At 51.5% G+C, this 16425-nt stretch overlaps 1 protein-coding gene across 5 annotated transcripts in view; it reads left to right on the forward strand.

The window, feature by feature from the left end:
• RBPMS2 (RNA binding protein, mRNA processing factor 2) overlaps positions 1–15125 on the forward strand; it is a 49066-nt gene extending 33941 nt beyond the window's left edge. For 2 of the 5 annotated variants that reach the window (XM_073363238.2, XM_073363235.2), the window contains 2 exons: positions 13110–13179; positions 13859–15125. In XM_073363238.2, coding sequence (XP_073219339.1) covers positions 13110–13179; positions 13859–13919 — 131 coding nt within the window. In that variant the 3' untranslated portion in view covers positions 13920–15125. Of the gene's footprint in view, positions 1–13109; positions 13180–13510 lie in introns of all 5 variants that reach the window. The other 3 variants (XM_073363239.2, XM_073363233.2, XM_073363234.2) reach the window with 2 other exon arrangements.
• The last annotated feature ends 1300 nt before the right edge of the window (positions 15126–16425 follow it).

Genomic DNA, 16425 nt, shown 5'->3' on the forward strand with positions numbered 1-16425 from the left:
AAAACAGACCACTGGCCAAGTCCTCCATCCACACTGGCTACGGTGGCTAGAGATGGCACTGTCCTCCTTGCTGTGATGCAGCATACAAGCACATGCACCATTCCACAGGTTCATTGCTGCAGCTTCTCCTTCCCAGGAAATCGGGGTGAGCAAAAATGCTGGTCTGCCTGGATGGTCCCCTGCAGTGTGGGACCTGGTCCCCCTACACTGGGCATCAGCAGGTTCATAGCCTGTTGGAGGGACTCCTGTAACTCTTTGGGTCTCCTTGGCCTATGAACCCCTAACCAATTGTTAAACTACCCCAAGTAAAGCCAGACCTGTGACATGTAGCTCTTGTCTGGGCACATGGCTCATTTACCCATCCCTGAGGGACCCCATCCCCAGTGGTGCGGCAGCTGGAGAGGTGCGTACTGTTTGCCGCCTTGAATAGAACTCTAGGAGTGACTTAGTGTAATAGCTCCGGCCAAGCTTGCTCCATGGGATTGGTGCACATGTCTCCCACTCAGATGGCAAGGGGTGGTACAAGGCTGGTCCAGGGTGTCTAGTAGCACTGAAGCTTTCAGTAACCTGCTCATTGACTGTTTCCTGTCCCACCACCAATATCTCTGGGAGGGCCACAGCACAATGGGCTGGCATACTTGACTGCATACTGTGTGATGCTGCAAGCCTCTGCCACGGGGACTCCCACAGTGGACAATCACTGACTTAAATGATCCCGTCTGCCTTCCCTCCCTCTCTCAAATCCCTCCTTTGATGTCCCTAGTGAACGCCAGCCATGATGCCAGCGCAGGCTAGCCCTGAAGCTCAGAGCTGTCCCTGGAGATGGGACACCCTAGTGATGCCTAATTGCCGCTAGTGGAGTGGCTGTCCTACAGCTTCATTCCTAAGCATGATGGCCCCCACGTCTGGAAAGACTGGTAAGGTAACCATCTCTTCTCCAGGGTGCACAGCGGGATTTGCAAGCTTCTGCCCATCTCTGTAGCCCATATCTCCTTGGCGATCAGTGCATGGGCCTCACGCTACCCACCCACCAGAGCCTGGGGAATGAGATGCCAGGCATTCTTTCTAACCCACATCTCCAACTTGGCAGCACAACATGGCACCACAGCATGGCACCATCTTACATTGAACTTCTCCCCAACAAGCTAGGGTTTACTTAGCTCTGTCAGGGGCAAGGGGGCAGGAACCTCATTGAACCATGGCAGGGAAAACCTGCTACTTGGTGTCAAAGGAGTTCATCTCTCCCCGGCCACACCCTTGTCTCACTCATGTCACATGGTGGGGGAGGCGAGCAATGTGATGACGGAAGCACACAACTAAATTCTCTACTGTGCACGTTCGAGAACAGCACTTGTCAGGCACTTCCTTCCAGACTATCCGAAGGGGCTAGACCCAGCCCCACGACATCAGGTCTAACCTTCACCTTTCCTCCCCAGTTAGCACAAACAAAGCCCGCTCCTGCCTGGGGCTCAGCTCCTCTTGGCAGACTGCCGGTGTTGCCAGGAGGCAGCTCCAGAGAGCCCTAACTAATGTGGTGGTGGGGAGCTGCACAGAGCAGCACAGCAATGCACTCCCCAGTGCAGGGGGAAAACATGGGGTCTGAAGAGGGGTCTTCACAGAAGAACATCTGTCACTGCAGTGATGCTCCACTCAAGCAGAGGGGTTAGAGGTGCCATGCAGGGACACTCTGGCTCTCCTGGCCCAAACTGCAATAGGGAGGAAGAGGTGCCAGGAGGCTCTTCCAGCTCCTGGAGCAAACTCTGAGTCAGTGTGGGGACCAGGACCCTTGCTTCCTGTGGCTTGGAACTTCTGTGGGCATGGCAGGTCAGTTTGCCCCATACCAACATGGCCTTTCATGTCTGGCTCGCACTAGAAGTGCAAGGTAAGGATCTGCTATAGCCCCTACCGTTGCAGGGTCAGTGTCGCTGCAGCAGCATCTTGCCTAGGATGGACCCTCTGCATGGGGGAGTGTGGGGCTCTTGTAATATCTGTAACTTGTTCAGTAAGCATTTACATTCCTGTGCCTGGCCCCTGGTGGCACAGCTCTCCCACAAGGGAGCACCTCATTGAGCTCAGAGCAGACACACTGGGTGAGCCAACCTGCTTCTAGCAGCTGGCTTCAGTGACTGAAGCCTTCTCCAGCTCCCCCATGCTCTACCCTGGCTTCTTTTAGCTGCCTTGTCCTGGCACACAGCTGCCTTGGCAGGCTCTGTATGTAGCAGAGACCAGAAATGAGCCAAAGTATTCCCCATGGACATGGATTGGATGCAGGTGGAGAGCAGCGCACAAGGGGATGTATTCTTCCAGCAGTGTAGCCTGTTGGTGGCTGGCGGCTGCAGCAGACACACTGCAGCCTCTGCATCCAGCTGCAGAGCTACCCAGTGACACATGCATGGCTTGCTGGTCAGCTCCCTTCCCCAAAGGGGTGCTGTCCCCCGAGTGAGCGGGAGGTGGGAAAGGGATTCCTCCATTCAACATTTGGCCCTCCAGATTTGGTGAGGAGGCAGCAGAACCTGAGGTTTTCCAGCAACTGGAGGCAGAGCCCATCGATGGAAGGGGAGGTCAGTGACTAGCTACATGCTTTCTCCCTCCCAGCTGGTATTTCTGCCTTGTCCAGGCTTAATGGGAGCAGGCTGCTCACTTGAGGGCTGGCATCGTGCCAGAACTGACAGTGGTGGCTGCATCTGTAGGGAGAAGCTGCAGCTGACTGTCCCAGCACTCTCCTTCCTGGTGACCTGCCAGAAGGTAGATGTCAGTGGGTTGGAGGGGCAGGGTAGGCAGGACAGATCCTGGGGGACTGCAGGTGATGTCTCTGGAGAGGAGCAGGTACTCAAATAGCTCTCCGGCTCCTGCTGGAGAGGAGTGATGAGAACCATTGTAGTGTTGCACAGGTGACTTCAGCTATGCTGTGTGGCTGGCTGGCAGAAAGGCCAAGTAGTGTGAGCACTGAGGTGGCCTCTAGCAATTGGTATTTTAGGGGAGCAGCTTCCAGGGCCATAGGACTGTTGGGGAGTCCTGGTCTGGAGGGCATCTAGGATGTTAAATGTCATCTGATTCTTTCCCAGCAGAGGAGAGCCTGGTGCTGGAGAACTTGTGTTGGCTTTGAGGGTCTGGTGCACAATTGTCCTTTTGACATGAGGTCCAGCTTGCTCCTCTGGAGAAGGTGGGGACTTCTGACTTTCTGGAGGGAATGCAGAGTGGCTCTATACTTGGCTGGGAGCCAACATCTAGTCCAACATAATGTCCTGCCTTTGCAAGTCCATAACATTCAGTTGTTACCTGCTCAGTAGGATGAGAGCACTTCAGGTTCCCATAGCTCGGTGCCCAAGTGGGATTGTCTGAAAACAGGCTTCGTTAGTTGCCTGATGCAGGCTAGGGACTCTCGGGTGCCTTCAGAATCTATTGAAAGGGGGGAAGCAGCTACTTCTCCGGCTACAACCAGCTTGCTCAGGCCTAGCTGAATCTCATTCTGACTCCCACCTGGGTATAGATGCCTTTTAAGGCACTATGTGGGTGAGGCCTGAAGGCTCATTGAAATGCCTCTCCTGAACAGCAAGCTGTGCCCCTACATGATCCTTCCAGGGCAGGCTTGGTAGGGAAGAAGCTCTCCTCACCCAGCTCCTTCCTGCCTCCCCAGAACCAAGGCTGCTAGGAAACTTGGGCATGTATAGCAGGTGGCAGGCTAAGCTGTCTCCATGCTGCATGTGGCAGTTCTAATGCCAGACCGTTCTGGCCAAATGCTGCTGCTTACACCCCAGCCCTCTGGAACACCCTGGGAGCAGATGGGTGCAGTCAAGTGCCTGCTTAGTGGTGGGAGGGCTGACAGTACTTGGCTAGACCACCGTAGTGGGGGGCAGTCATTTCCTTGCATGGTCACATCTGCGTGACTTCCAATCTAGATTGCTCTGGCCCAATGGCAGGGAGGCAGTGTCAGCTGAAACCACTCCCCCAATCTCCTCTGTGGCAGAGGGCTCCCTTTGGCTCTTGCTGGGCTCAGCTGCCATCTCCTCTCCCTCTTGTGAAGACCTCTGCCTGCAGGGCAGGGTGGTGGCTGGCATGTTGACCTAGAGCCTGCTGGAAGTGCAGCTGCTAACAGCCAACGGCTGGCTCTCTTGGCAGCCGGACAGCACATTCCTGCTTGTGCCGGGGACTCGGTGTCAGGGCTGCAGCTTTTCTGTCGAGGCACAATCTGAAGACTGATTCCTGCCAGAGGCTGCTAAGTCAAGTCTGACTCCAGGAGACTCCTCCAGAGCCATGCTGGGGGCTCTGAATTCATGCTAGTCCACCCTCACTCCCTCTGCACCATGCCCTGAATGCCAGACTAGCTGGCTAAGTCAGTCTTATTACTGGGCACAAGGGGCCTGAAGCTGACAGAGCTTGGATTTTTTTGGTTAGCAAACTTTAGTCCCCTAGAGGCTGCAATGGGTGCCTTTGATTAACCTGAACCTGCCTTTGAGAATTGCTAAACTAGCTCTAGTCCATGCAAGGTGGCAAGCAATGCAAAGGACCGTAACTAGCACCTCTCTGAGGTACAGGAGTGTAAGGGTATGTCTACACTGCAATTCAACCCATGGCTGGCCTGTGTCAGCTGACTCTAGCTCACAGGCTGCTTAACTGCAGTGTAGATGTTTTGGGCTCTAGGACCCTGTGAGGTGGGAGGGTCCCAGAGCTTGAGTGTTTACACTGCAATTAAACAGCTCCTTAACCCCAATCCTGGGAGCTGCATCACAGGCAGGCTGCAGGTGTTTAACTGCTGTGTAGGGAGACCCTAGGTGGCTGCCCTAAGCCAGTCTTCCTTTTGAGGGACTGTTTGCCCTTGGGGCTGAGTGGCAAGAGTCCTGCACAAAGAGCAGGTGGACTGGGTTAGCTCAGGTGACTGAACTCCCACAAACATTCCAATTTCTTCCTGCAGGCTGGAGCAAGTCTTCAAACTTCCTAATATTTCCATGGTCAGAAATCCAGGGACCAGCCTGGCTGGGTTGGAGAGCAGTGGTGTGACTGGGTCCTCTTAGCTCAGCCTCCTGGCTTTTTACATGTTAACATTACAGCTCCCAGATGACTTGAAGTGTCAAACTACAGCTTGGGTCACTGTCTACTACCAAGGAGTAAAGCCTCCCTGTGAGCAGAAGGACAAGGGGGGAGGGACTCGAATCCTTGTACTCTGCAACGCAGGGGAAGCACTTGGAGCTGCTGCAAGTGATGTGCTGGTTGCTGGCTCATGAGCTGTTGGGTAGTAGATTCTCTACCACCTCTGCTGATACAGCCCTGTGCCCTTGGAGAAGACCCTGAAAACTCTCCCTGCTGATGTTCTGAAGTGGCAAGTAGCTGTGGTGTGCAAAGCAAGCTTGAGGGAACACTGGTCTTTGTGCTCAGACAAGAGATGAAGAGCTGAGTGCATGAAATGCTCTCCACTAAATCTCATGCAGAAACCCTTTTGGGGCAAAGAAGCAGCAAAAGCTTCCACCTGAGATGAGATCCCATTGTACTAGGTCCTGTGCAGACATAGGAATATGTGGTCCCTGTCCTGAAGCTCTCCCAGTATGAGTTGGGTGGGCTTGCAGAGGAAGACTCCACAAAGCTCCTGTATGGCTTTTTGTTGTTGGAATCCTCTCTCCCAATGGCCATGGTGTGAACAAACAAATCCAAAAACCCATCATTCACTCTCCTATCCAGTCCATTAGGACCTGAGCCAGCACTGGGGGATGAACAAGTGCCAAAAGACATTCTAGACAAGAGAATCCCAGCTGGATTTGTCAGATGCCTAGTTGTGAAGGGCTACCTCCTGAAGTAGACTCATCTAAGTCCCATGGCAGGCTCTTTGCCTTGTTCCAGTAAGCAGCTCACCCTTTGGACTCTGCATTGGTGTATCTGAAGTCTCTCTAGAACCTGATCTGATGTGACTCTAGAGATGACTGAGACTGCAGCATTGCTTTGCTGCCTTCAGGAAACTCCTTTATCCAGTCTAGCCTCCCACCACTGGCTCAGGTGTGGTCTGAATTTTTCCTCCTTTCAGCTGTACATCTGACCAGAGCAGTGGCTTGGATACACTTGTAGGCCCCTGAATCTGCTGTCACAACTCCTCCATTTGCACTTCCATTTCCTACAATGGCAGAAATGGTAATACCATTTTCTACCTCCCTGGCTTCAGTAAGCTTCCCTGGGAACTGACAGTGTCCCTCCAGGAAAGGAGTCTGCCTCAGACTGCCCACTGGGCTGCGGCCCTCCAGATTCTAAGTGGTCAGCCTGTCTGGCCTTTACACATGAAGATGGCATGAGCATCCTTGCTGTATGTCTCTGTTCTAACCACAGCCCAAGAAACAACCTGAGGTGTTCCTCATGGAGGTTCCTACAGCCTTCCCCACTCCAAACAGGGGAGCTAGACTTCATCAATTCCATCTTGGAGGCAGGTGCAGGCAGTGGTGGCATCTTTTCGCCTGGCCAGGAGGGGGCTAGTAGGTGCTCAGCATACACTGCTCCCCGGGCTAAAGCTGGTGTCTCTTCCAGTCCAGTAGTAACACTTGGTTTCAAAAGCCCATCCAGTACTATGGGGGGGGGGACCCTGCTCAGGGCAGCACAAAGTACCTGATCAAATCCCTTGGAGTAGGGGCAGGTTGTTAGTTGTCAAACTGTGTACTGCACAAGGAGTCAGTTTTTCCCCCACATTGAAATCCCATTGGGTAATGGCTGCCTTCTGCCAGCTTCTTGGAGACCTTTTCTTACATATGCTGATTTTTTTGGGGTACAACTCCCCAAATGACTCCTGGCTGATGCCACATCAGAGACTGCCCTGCCCAGCAGGATGCTTGGTGTGAGCCTCTGGGCAGCAGGCAAGGAGGCAGATGTCCCCAGTGCTGTGCAGGCAATGTGGGGTTTAAACCCTGAACTGGTGGATGTGTAAATGAAAAGATGGCTTCTGGGGCAGGAAAGGGGAGTAAGTAGAATGGCAGGAAAGGACAGCCCAGCAGGAAGAAGTAGAAGACTGTTCACACCACAGCCTGTAGCCACACTTCTAACTGGCTGAAACCCATCTACTTTGTACAGAACCTGGGTTTGAATTGTGGCCCCCGGCTGGGCCCACTTAAGTGGTTTTGAGGTGCTTTAAGTCAGGCAACGTGTGTGTGTGTGGATGCTGGGAAGAGTTAGGGGTGAAACCTGGGTAAGAGCCCAGGTTACTTCTGCAGTGAGGACACCCTACTCTCTGCTGGAGACTAAACAAGGGCTAGATTTTTTTTTTTGGACCCCCCCCCCCCTTGGCAGGGATTGCAGCCTTGTGTACTTTGTGCTTGGTCGCTGCAGCTTGGTTTTACAAGAGCCGTCTCCTTGGTCCTGTGCAAAGGAGGCTTAGCTCTGGGGCTGGAGCCTCTCTGCAGCAGAGGCTGCCTGCCAGTGTTAAAGAGCAATACACCGCTCTGTAAATGGGGATTTTCCATTCCTGGTCAGCTGGGCAGGATGGAAGAAACTAATTCCAGATGGTGTGGGGGAGGGACAGAGGACATGGAGTATGGGAAATTTGTATGAACTCTAGCTGTCCCTGTGTATGGAGGGACATTTGGGGGAGGAGGACTTTGAAATGTGACCATCATAGTAACTGGGAAGGAGCAGCAGTGACTGGCCCTAATCTGAATCTGTAATTGGGTTCAATACCTGTGGCTCACAGGGCTTTCCTCTCCCTGGGGCAGTGGGACCAGGAGAGGGCTACTCAAAGGGAGAGGATAAGCACAAGGGGGAATTGCCCCAGGTGACGGCTCCAGGAAGTTAGGCCCTTGTGGCTTACCACAGCAGAACCAGCTCCTCCTGAAGAGGATGGGCATTATGGTCTCTAAAGTTACATCTATCCTGCATTGTAAACCAGGTCTGTGGGACATGGGCTTGGATACACCTGGGTTTCCAACTGCTGGACCTAGGTGTTTCTACTGTGCCAACACAACCATACTGCACAACTCAGGCCTTCTGACTCAGGTCTGCTGCTTGAGCTGCATCCATAGTGCAGAATGATGGGTCTTAGAGCCCAGGTCCTGCTGTGACTCGGGCCTGTTCCATAGCAGGGTCCTGAGTGCTTACGGATGTGAATCTCACTTTGTGTGGACTGAAGGGGTGGGGTGGACTCAAACTTGATTCAAGCCCAGGCTTGGTGTGCGGTGTAGACTGTCCCTAGTGGGCTGAGGCTTGGAGTTCTAATTCCAGTTCTGACTTGCTGTGGCCTTTGTCCTCTCGCTGGTACCATGGGGGCAGTGCCAGAGACACCCATTTATTTTCTAGCTGAAACTCACTCCCCACTGTCCTTTGGCAATGTCACTTAAGCCAGATCCCCTGGCTGGAGGGGCTCCGCATCCAGTCAAGACCCTATGGTAGGTTGAAGGGGATAAGAGGGGAGACCCTACCATTATACAACCCAGCAGTGCATGACATGGCTTCTACATGCCCTGGGCTGGTGAGCTTCCTGCAGCCTGGGAGGGACTGGAGGGTTCAGGCTTTGTAACTTTCACCTGTAGTCCAGGAGCCAGGTCTGAGTGGCTGCCATATTGTGGATGCCAGTTAGCCTTAAAATGAATAAATGGGCGCAACATGAAGTGACCTGAGTGCTAATGACAGGTGGGAACAGAGGCTTTGATTTCAAACTCATTGGGGCAGAGCCGGTCCTGCTGTATGTTTGAAGCACCATGCATGTGACTGGCATAAGTCCACTTGGAACTGGACTCATCAGTAGTTTCAAAGGGGGCTAGAGACTAACAGCCATTAGCCTCAGTGATCCCACTAGGCTAGATTGGGGGCAGGGCTTTCCCTCCACCTCTGCTGTTCCTGTCCTGTAAACCCACAGCACCCCAGTCTCTGGCTGTCAGTCCAGCCCCTGAACTCTCAGACATTGTGATCATAGCAATTCTATAGCTGACAATCTCAGCTTGTTTTAGCTACCATAAAATGTAACTCAGTCCAGGACCGTGTGGCTGCCTGCAGTAGCTCAAGTCCACTTCCATTGCATCTCCTGGGAGTGATTTTTCTCTTCTTAAAAGAAGGCTGTAGGTGTTACGGCTCAGTCAATGCAGAACGCCCTGTCTTACAAGGCTGTGGAATTCTTGGCCCAATCTCAGAAAACCCCAGACATCCCATCTCCCTGATAGGCCAAATGAGTCCCAGATCCCAATGCTGGGAAGGCTTGGTTCTGAACTGCCCTTCTTGGGCTCAAATGCAGCTTGGGTCTGCTCACCCTACCCCAGCCTGTACCAACCTTTAAGCTTGAAAGGCTGTTCCTGACTGACCCAATTTCTGCCAAGTAGGGTTGGGAGTTAGGCAGCAAACGAGTGTCAAAGGAAAGAAACGGCATAAAGACACAGCTGAGCCCCTTGGCTCCTCTGATGAGGAGGTCCTCCACCTGTAAGAGGACTGTGCCCAGAACACCTAAGCCACAGGGTGGAAGACTCCTCCAGCTTTCTTTCGATCTAGCTAGAAGATGCAATATGCTCAGTTCCTATCTAAGCAGGGGTCTGTCAGCCGGCCCAGCTGTAAACCCCTCCCACCAAGGACACTTCCAGCACAGCCTCTGAATGGCATTTTTCTGCAGCAGTCCACTGGATGGTTGGAAAGGAGCTAATCATTAGGAATCCAGTGTCCTATCTGCACAGTAGGACTTGCTGTACACATGGGACTCGGGCTGTCTTGGAATCTACTTTAAGAAGAACTGAGTCTGTCCCATGAACAGCTTGCTGCTTTTGTGGAGAGGCCACAGCACAGGGCAGGTTTATTGTCTATACCACTACCAGGCCTGGGCCCTCAAAACAACCTCCAGGAAGGCCTGTGCAGTTGGATCAGCAGGATGGAGGCAGCTGGCTTTCCAGCCCGTGGGTTGGAAAATCCGCAGTTATCTTTATCCACCTGCAGCCAGCCTTGTTCTCCCAGCATGCCAACACCCTCCTAGTGCCCAGAGGTGCACAGCCTCTGCTTGCAGAGCTTTCATTGAACATAGACTAGCTTTCTTGATGTACTTCCTGTGGCATCCCCCCACCTGGCCAGCCTAGTGACTAATACAAACCACTGCTTTCTAGCACACCTGTTGCAAGCAGTTGGCTGTAAGGGGTTATCTGGGAGTAACTGTTAACCCCTCACAAGCTGCAGCTACAGCTCTAAACTTCAAGCAAGAGCCCCCCACTCACTCTTCAGACTGTCTGGAGGTAGAACTTTATTGCAGACTCTTCCAAGGTAACTTCTCCTAGTGGTGTCAGCCTAGAGCCTCTCCCACAGGGAAGGTGTCATTGGCCAGCAGCCTGGACACAGTCATCTTTCTGTACCTCTGCTGCCATTCTCAGCCTAATGCAATAAGAGGCCCTTGGCACTGACGCTTGGTCAGTGGTGAGGCTGGTACCTTGCAGGGCTATGCAGTGCCAGCTGTCAGCAAGTGAATGAGCATTTAACTAAAACATGGAGGGATATGGTGCTGCCCTTTAATGGAGGGATCAGAAGGTAAGGGACCTTCTGCTAACCTGAGCTAAATCAGGCTTTCTAGCTTTGTAGTGGCCTGTGCAGTCTCTTGGCTCTTCATCAGCCAGGATTCTTGCCTCATTTCCCCCAGTGGAGCTGGGATTATCTAGTGACTTTCTTCTGAGAGCTTCCCCATTCAGTCGCACAGCCCTTCAGCTCTAGGGCCTGTGTACACTTGGCTTAGGTATGTGGCCTCTCTGAGGACAGGCTTAGAGATGACCAGCCCAAGGCGGTGGGGCAGGTCACCCTTGAAGCACAGGGAATGTTTTTGCTTTCCCTATTTGCTGCATCCTGGTAATGCCTCCCCACTTCTGACTGCTCCCAGGATTCTGGGAGCACCCCCATTCTCTAGGGCTGACACCACTAGGCTGGTGCTACAGAGCATCCCCCTGCTGGGCAGAAGCTCTGGGATATCAGGTCTTGATATTGGCCAATGCTCCCAATCCTCTGAGTAGCAGCTATCCACCAGTGGCAGTCATGGCTGTTCCAGACCACCCCTCCTTGCTCTATGGACATGTGAAATTCAATCACAAGCACCTCTGAGTCTTAGTGATGCTTCTCCATACACCAGCAGCCTCTTCACTGGGTCAAATACCCCAGCTAGCAGGCTGGATGACAATAGTTGGCCAGATGCCTGTTCTACCCATCTTATTTCCATTTCCTTTTTATTCCAGCAAAAGCTTCCTCACCTGGCCTCCCAGCTGTACCGAGCCAGTGATTGGGAGTGGGGTTGCAGTGCTGGGTCTGGCCCACTTAGTGAAGGGGAAAGCAACAAGTGGGCCCTGTGACTCAGCTGTGCCAAGCTGGGCATGTCCCCATCTTGTACCAGCTGTTTGCTCAGGTTGATGGAGTCAGGCTTGTCCTTCAGGTTTCTCTCCTGGGGGCAGGATTGCAGGTCCTTGTGAAGCAGATGTATGGGCATGCATTGCCATAGAGAAGGGGGACTTCACAGGAAGCAGAGATGCAGTAGCAGGTGACCTACGGGTTCCAATCACCAGTATAATTACTGTGATGTACCCTGCTGGGGTAGTCTTAAATGTCAAATGGCTTGATGTCCCCCAGCACCCTTGCTGGTGGCTCAGGTGTCTCCTGACCAGTCAGTGTTGCTCCTCTTGCTGAGGGGATTTGCAAGCGATAGGGAGTCCTCCATGTGCTAGGGCTAGTTGTGTGGGGGAGGATGGGGATGTAGGAGCTAGCTGCCTCTGGCCAGGCCCAGGCAGGGAGGCTGAAGCCATGTTCTCTGAAAGGTAGCACACAGCACTGCCAGCATCCCCCGTAGGGGATGCAGTGCTGCTGGATTGTGGATGAGATGTAAGGCTATGGTCCTGAGTTGGTCTGGACACTAAAGATCCTATGCCAGGGCATGAGACCTGGTGGTGTAGGTATATTCTCTCCCCCCCAACACATACACACCCTATTTGGGGGACAGAATGGTTATGGCCTGTGACTTCCTTCCACTGAATACCCCAAGATCCCTTCCCTAATGCTAACCAGGGCTGCTGGGCATTGGTACTCTGCCTCCTTCCACCCAAAGTACTTAATTGAAAGTTTGAGTCAGTGAGAATTTGTGACTAACTTGAGGTCATAGCTCTATCTAGATAATCATAGGGAAACCCCCTTCCCCTCCCCCCCCAGCTTCCTCATGAGTTGCAATGTTAGACACTTCCTGTACAGCTGGAACTCAGCAGGCCAACTTGAGAAGCTTTCTACCCCTGAACTCTCTAGCCTGTGTATCTTGTAACAACCTGTGGGTCCCCTCATGAGTCTGTCTTGCTGCTATCCGATGTACTTGCCCTTAACAGTGACTCCATGGGTGATCTTTTCAGAGGCATGCATGGCAGTCAGCTGGTGGCTCCCTCTTCCTTCACAGGAAGTCTTTCTCCCTAGCTCCATTGGGAGAAGTGTGTGGTGTGAAAGAACCCCCTCGCTCTAATAGGGTTGGAGAAGTGCCACACTTCCCAAGCCCCCAGGTAAACAATTGCCAGGTCTCATGGTATACAGGCCTAGAAAGACACTGTTATGGTTGGGGTCTTAGACTCCAATCTGAGTGGTGTGAACACGAGTACTCTGGCTAATGATTCATCAGTGTGTTAAGACAAGGATTATGATGCTGCAGGTCTGACAGGCCGGCTATTGTGGGCTTCTCCTGAGATGGCTTCTAACAAGCCTGAATGCCAAACTATGCTCCTGTTGTATTGATATACTGGCAATGCTAGCCTGTGTGCTCTTGGTAGGGGGCAGCTAAATTCGTCCAAATCCAGACAACTTCCAGATCTTGGGTGCACTCCATATTGGCCCCATTCCTAAAGCCAAATCTTAGGTCCTAAATGGAGGAAGAGGCTTCCTTCGGCTAAAGAGCATAAAGGGGGAATAGGAGTCTCCTGACTCTTATCTCACAGTTACTTAAGCTCAACTGTGCAAGAGCCCTTTGTGGTGCTGGGGTCTGGATTTCAGCATGCAGTCCAATGGTAGCCTGGAGCAGCAGGCCCTCCTGAGGGATAGCATCCAGGTATTGGTCTAGAGGCCCCTCCCCCCATACTGGGTGGAACTGCCCCTCTGTGGCATGAAGGGGTGTGCAATTCCTAGTCTCTGTGTTAGCGACGTTATCACAGTAACGGAATGGCTTTCTCTTTCAGATGCGCTGGTATCCTCCCTCCGAAGCTACCCAGCAAGGATGGAAGTCTCGTCAGTTTTGTTAGTTCTTCAGTAAGTATGTCTGCTTGGAAGTGGGCCTAGGCCAGTGCTGTGGGGACAGTGCTGCAATCTGTTCTGGGTCCTTGCATTCCTGGCCTCTGGGCTGCATGAAAATCTGGCCTGGCCTTGAAGTGCTGCCTTGAGTGGGACTTGTGTATATATCATTGTGGGGGTGTGGAGGGAAGTCTCTCTCATCCAGGCAGAGAGTGGCAAGCATTCTCAATAGCCCACACATCGTCATCTACTGCATTCTGCTTAGGTGATGCAGGGACTGGAGTAGCAGAATTTCCCCTTTTTTGTCTTCCTCTACTAACTGTGAGTTCTGGGGCCCTCTTGTTCCCAGCAGCTGATGTGACTCCGACCCAAAGACTGCATAGGAAACTTTGGCCAAATTAATGCTAAACGTTGGCCTGGGTGTGTTGCATTAAGGGTCTGAATGTCAGATCTGTTCACTCAGATTGCCGCTGGCATGGAGAATCATTAAAGGGAATGAAGAGTAAGTGTGTAAAAACTGAAGATCCTGGTAGTAAACGTTGAGTCCCAACTTTACCATCTGAGCAGGAAGGAGGCAGCCTGTCACCTGCTGTGTCCTATGGTGAGGGTGAACACATATCTGCCCCGCAGGTAATCTCAATGGCCTGGTAAACGAATTAAGAGCAATGCTCAGTGTGCCCTGTCTCTTATGTTCCAGAGTGTCTATTCTTGGCTTGTTCCCTTCTTTGTCTCTCCATGGAACGATGTGCCAGGGATGAAGTAATGGATCCATCAAAATCCATTTTGGTTTGTGGACACTCTGCAGTAACCTCACATTTCTCCTGGTATGGAGTTGTGGGCTTCCCTGTTAGACTGTGAATATATCCATACCCACCCAGCTCAGTGGACTGCGTTCTGCCTGTCCTCTCCCCCGCTTCCCCTCCCAACAGATTCCCAGACTGAGTTTCTCCTTCCTGTGCCACTGAAGCCTAGATGGAGGGACTCAATCCTGGTGGTAACAGACGGGTTCATCCCTACCAAGACACTGGTGCCAAATGAGGCCTAGCTGTACAGAGCAATACCCAGGCTGCCTTGCCCTCAACTTTATGCAGCTCTGCTGAAGGAAATGAAAGACAATCAGTTTTGCATGTTTTCTGGCATGAATTTAAAACACTTAACTTTGTGTATGTGTGAGTGTGTAAGTTTGTTCTAGCATTTGTGTAACTGTAGCAACAGGTCTTGGCCTAACTCTTGATATAGCAAGGTTCTTCATCTTGCTTCTGTGAAGACTTGGCTTTCAAAAATACTATCCTTGTCTCACCCCTACTTGTCCACCTCCCCAGCCCTGCATTCTCCAGTCTGACCAGAAGATTTGAAAAATGTTTGTTTAGAGTACAATGCACTGGGTTTCTTTTCTTGTCCAGTCTCTTCTCTTGTTTTTAAAGTCAGGTTTATCTTTTTTTTTTCCCCCTCAGACTTTATATAGAACAGCTGTAAAATATCTAACTTTTTTCTTCCCTCCCCTGCCCCCCCATCCTTCTGATTGGAGAGATTCCAGTGTTGCCAAATCAGCTATCCTTATGGGAGTTCAGAACAAAAAGTACGAGTATTTTTGTACCATCTGTAATAAGGAAATATTTATGCATCATAAAGAATTTTTGTGTGTTTTTTGTGTGCAATTAAAGAGAAACTGTAATCCGGTAAGATAAGTTAATGTTTAGTTAAAAGCTTGAAAGAAAAGTTTTTTCTGTAACAATGATTCCGTCAGGCGTAGTAAATGAGAAACTGTGCAATTTTTGTTTTTTTATTTTAGCATCTTATTGCTTGGTATTGAAGTGCTTAAGTATTCTATACAACCATGGCTGTCTTGCTTGTATTAAGACTTCTGAGAATAAGTTGCTATAGAATTGCTGATCCTATGAGAATGTGAAACTGGATAATATATGAAATGCAAAAAATATACCCAGAGGCTGCTGTGACTCTTTTCTGTTGTCTGTGGTGTATTTTCTTCTGAGCACCAGAAATCTCAAAGCACCTCAGCTTGAGAAGAGCCCTGCATCACCCCAGGAGGCAGGTCTGTCATATGCCCGTCATAGGTAAGAAAAGGGAGGCAACAGGGTCGAGTGACCTTTCTAAAGTCACAGAGCAAGTCGGTGGCAGAACACAGGCATTCTGGTAGAAATGTACAAACTTTCTCACTCACATAGTAGAAAGTGCTTGGGTTGGCTTGCAAACTCAAACAGGCACCAACTTGACTTTTTTTTTTTTCCTCTGAAAAGTCAAACTTACCAGCCCTAAAATGACTCTCTCCCCTCTACAAGCTAGGAACCTCTAGTGTCTGTCACCTTAAGTGTCTTCTGGCTCTTGTGATCACATGTTGGTGTGACCTCCCTTTTAGCAGAAATCCTCCAGCCTGCCCCTCCTAGTGAAATTCAGCATGTGGTGTGTCAAGGCAAGGGCACTGAGTGGGCACCTTTCTACCCACGCTGGGGTGCCAAAGCTGATGTCTACAAAGGATCATGACCCTGCTCAGTCAGTGACTTGTTCCTTCACTCTCAACAGCTACTTGAGCTTCACCCCGTGTCTGAGCCTGCCTGGATGGAGATACTTCACCTTACCATGTGCATTGTCTTCACAGCCCTAAGAGGGCTGTGATCAGCTATGTATACAGTGTGGCTTTTCCTAGGCCACAGGGGCTTCCTTGTTCTCTAGGCTCTTCCCCTCTGGTTTTGCAGGAGCAGCACCCTGTGTGGATGCTTCAGGCCCCTGACTTCTAGCTGGCGGGGGGGGCTTCTTTCCCAGTCATTTAACATGCAAGAGGCTCTTGCAATACCTTCCTCTGAAGAGGTGGGATGGTGGCATGTCTGCATGATGTGCTGCCTTTACACTCCCTCTATGCCTGTGGAATAAGTGCCATGAAACTTATAAGGGGAGAGTTGAGGCAGTGACTTCTGCAAAGTAAAACAAACTGGCAACCTGCATTCAATAGGCCCTGGTGTGCAAGTGTAAAGTGCAGGCCTCATTGAATGTCACCATGTACCCCTGACCAGGTCTTGCATAGAAGCACTGGCTGAGACCTTTCTTTTTGCCCTTCAACCGATCTCAGGATGACTAAGGGGCTTGGTCTGTGTAGCCCTGAAGCTTTCAGGTCTAACTCACACCCCAGTCAGAGGCAAAAGGAGCCAGTTCCTGCCTCTGCTTCCCTGTCCCTCTGGAAAGACACCTTGCCATACACGAGGCCCTCTGCTCTTGGCATGGGTTGGATGAGAGCAAAGACTTTCCCCC

The sequence above is a fragment of the Lepidochelys kempii genome, chromosome 10, assembly GCF_965140285.1.
Source record: "Lepidochelys kempii isolate rLepKem1 chromosome 10, rLepKem1.hap1, whole genome shotgun sequence".
NCBI lineage: Eukaryota > Metazoa > Chordata > Testudines > Cheloniidae > Lepidochelys > Lepidochelys kempii.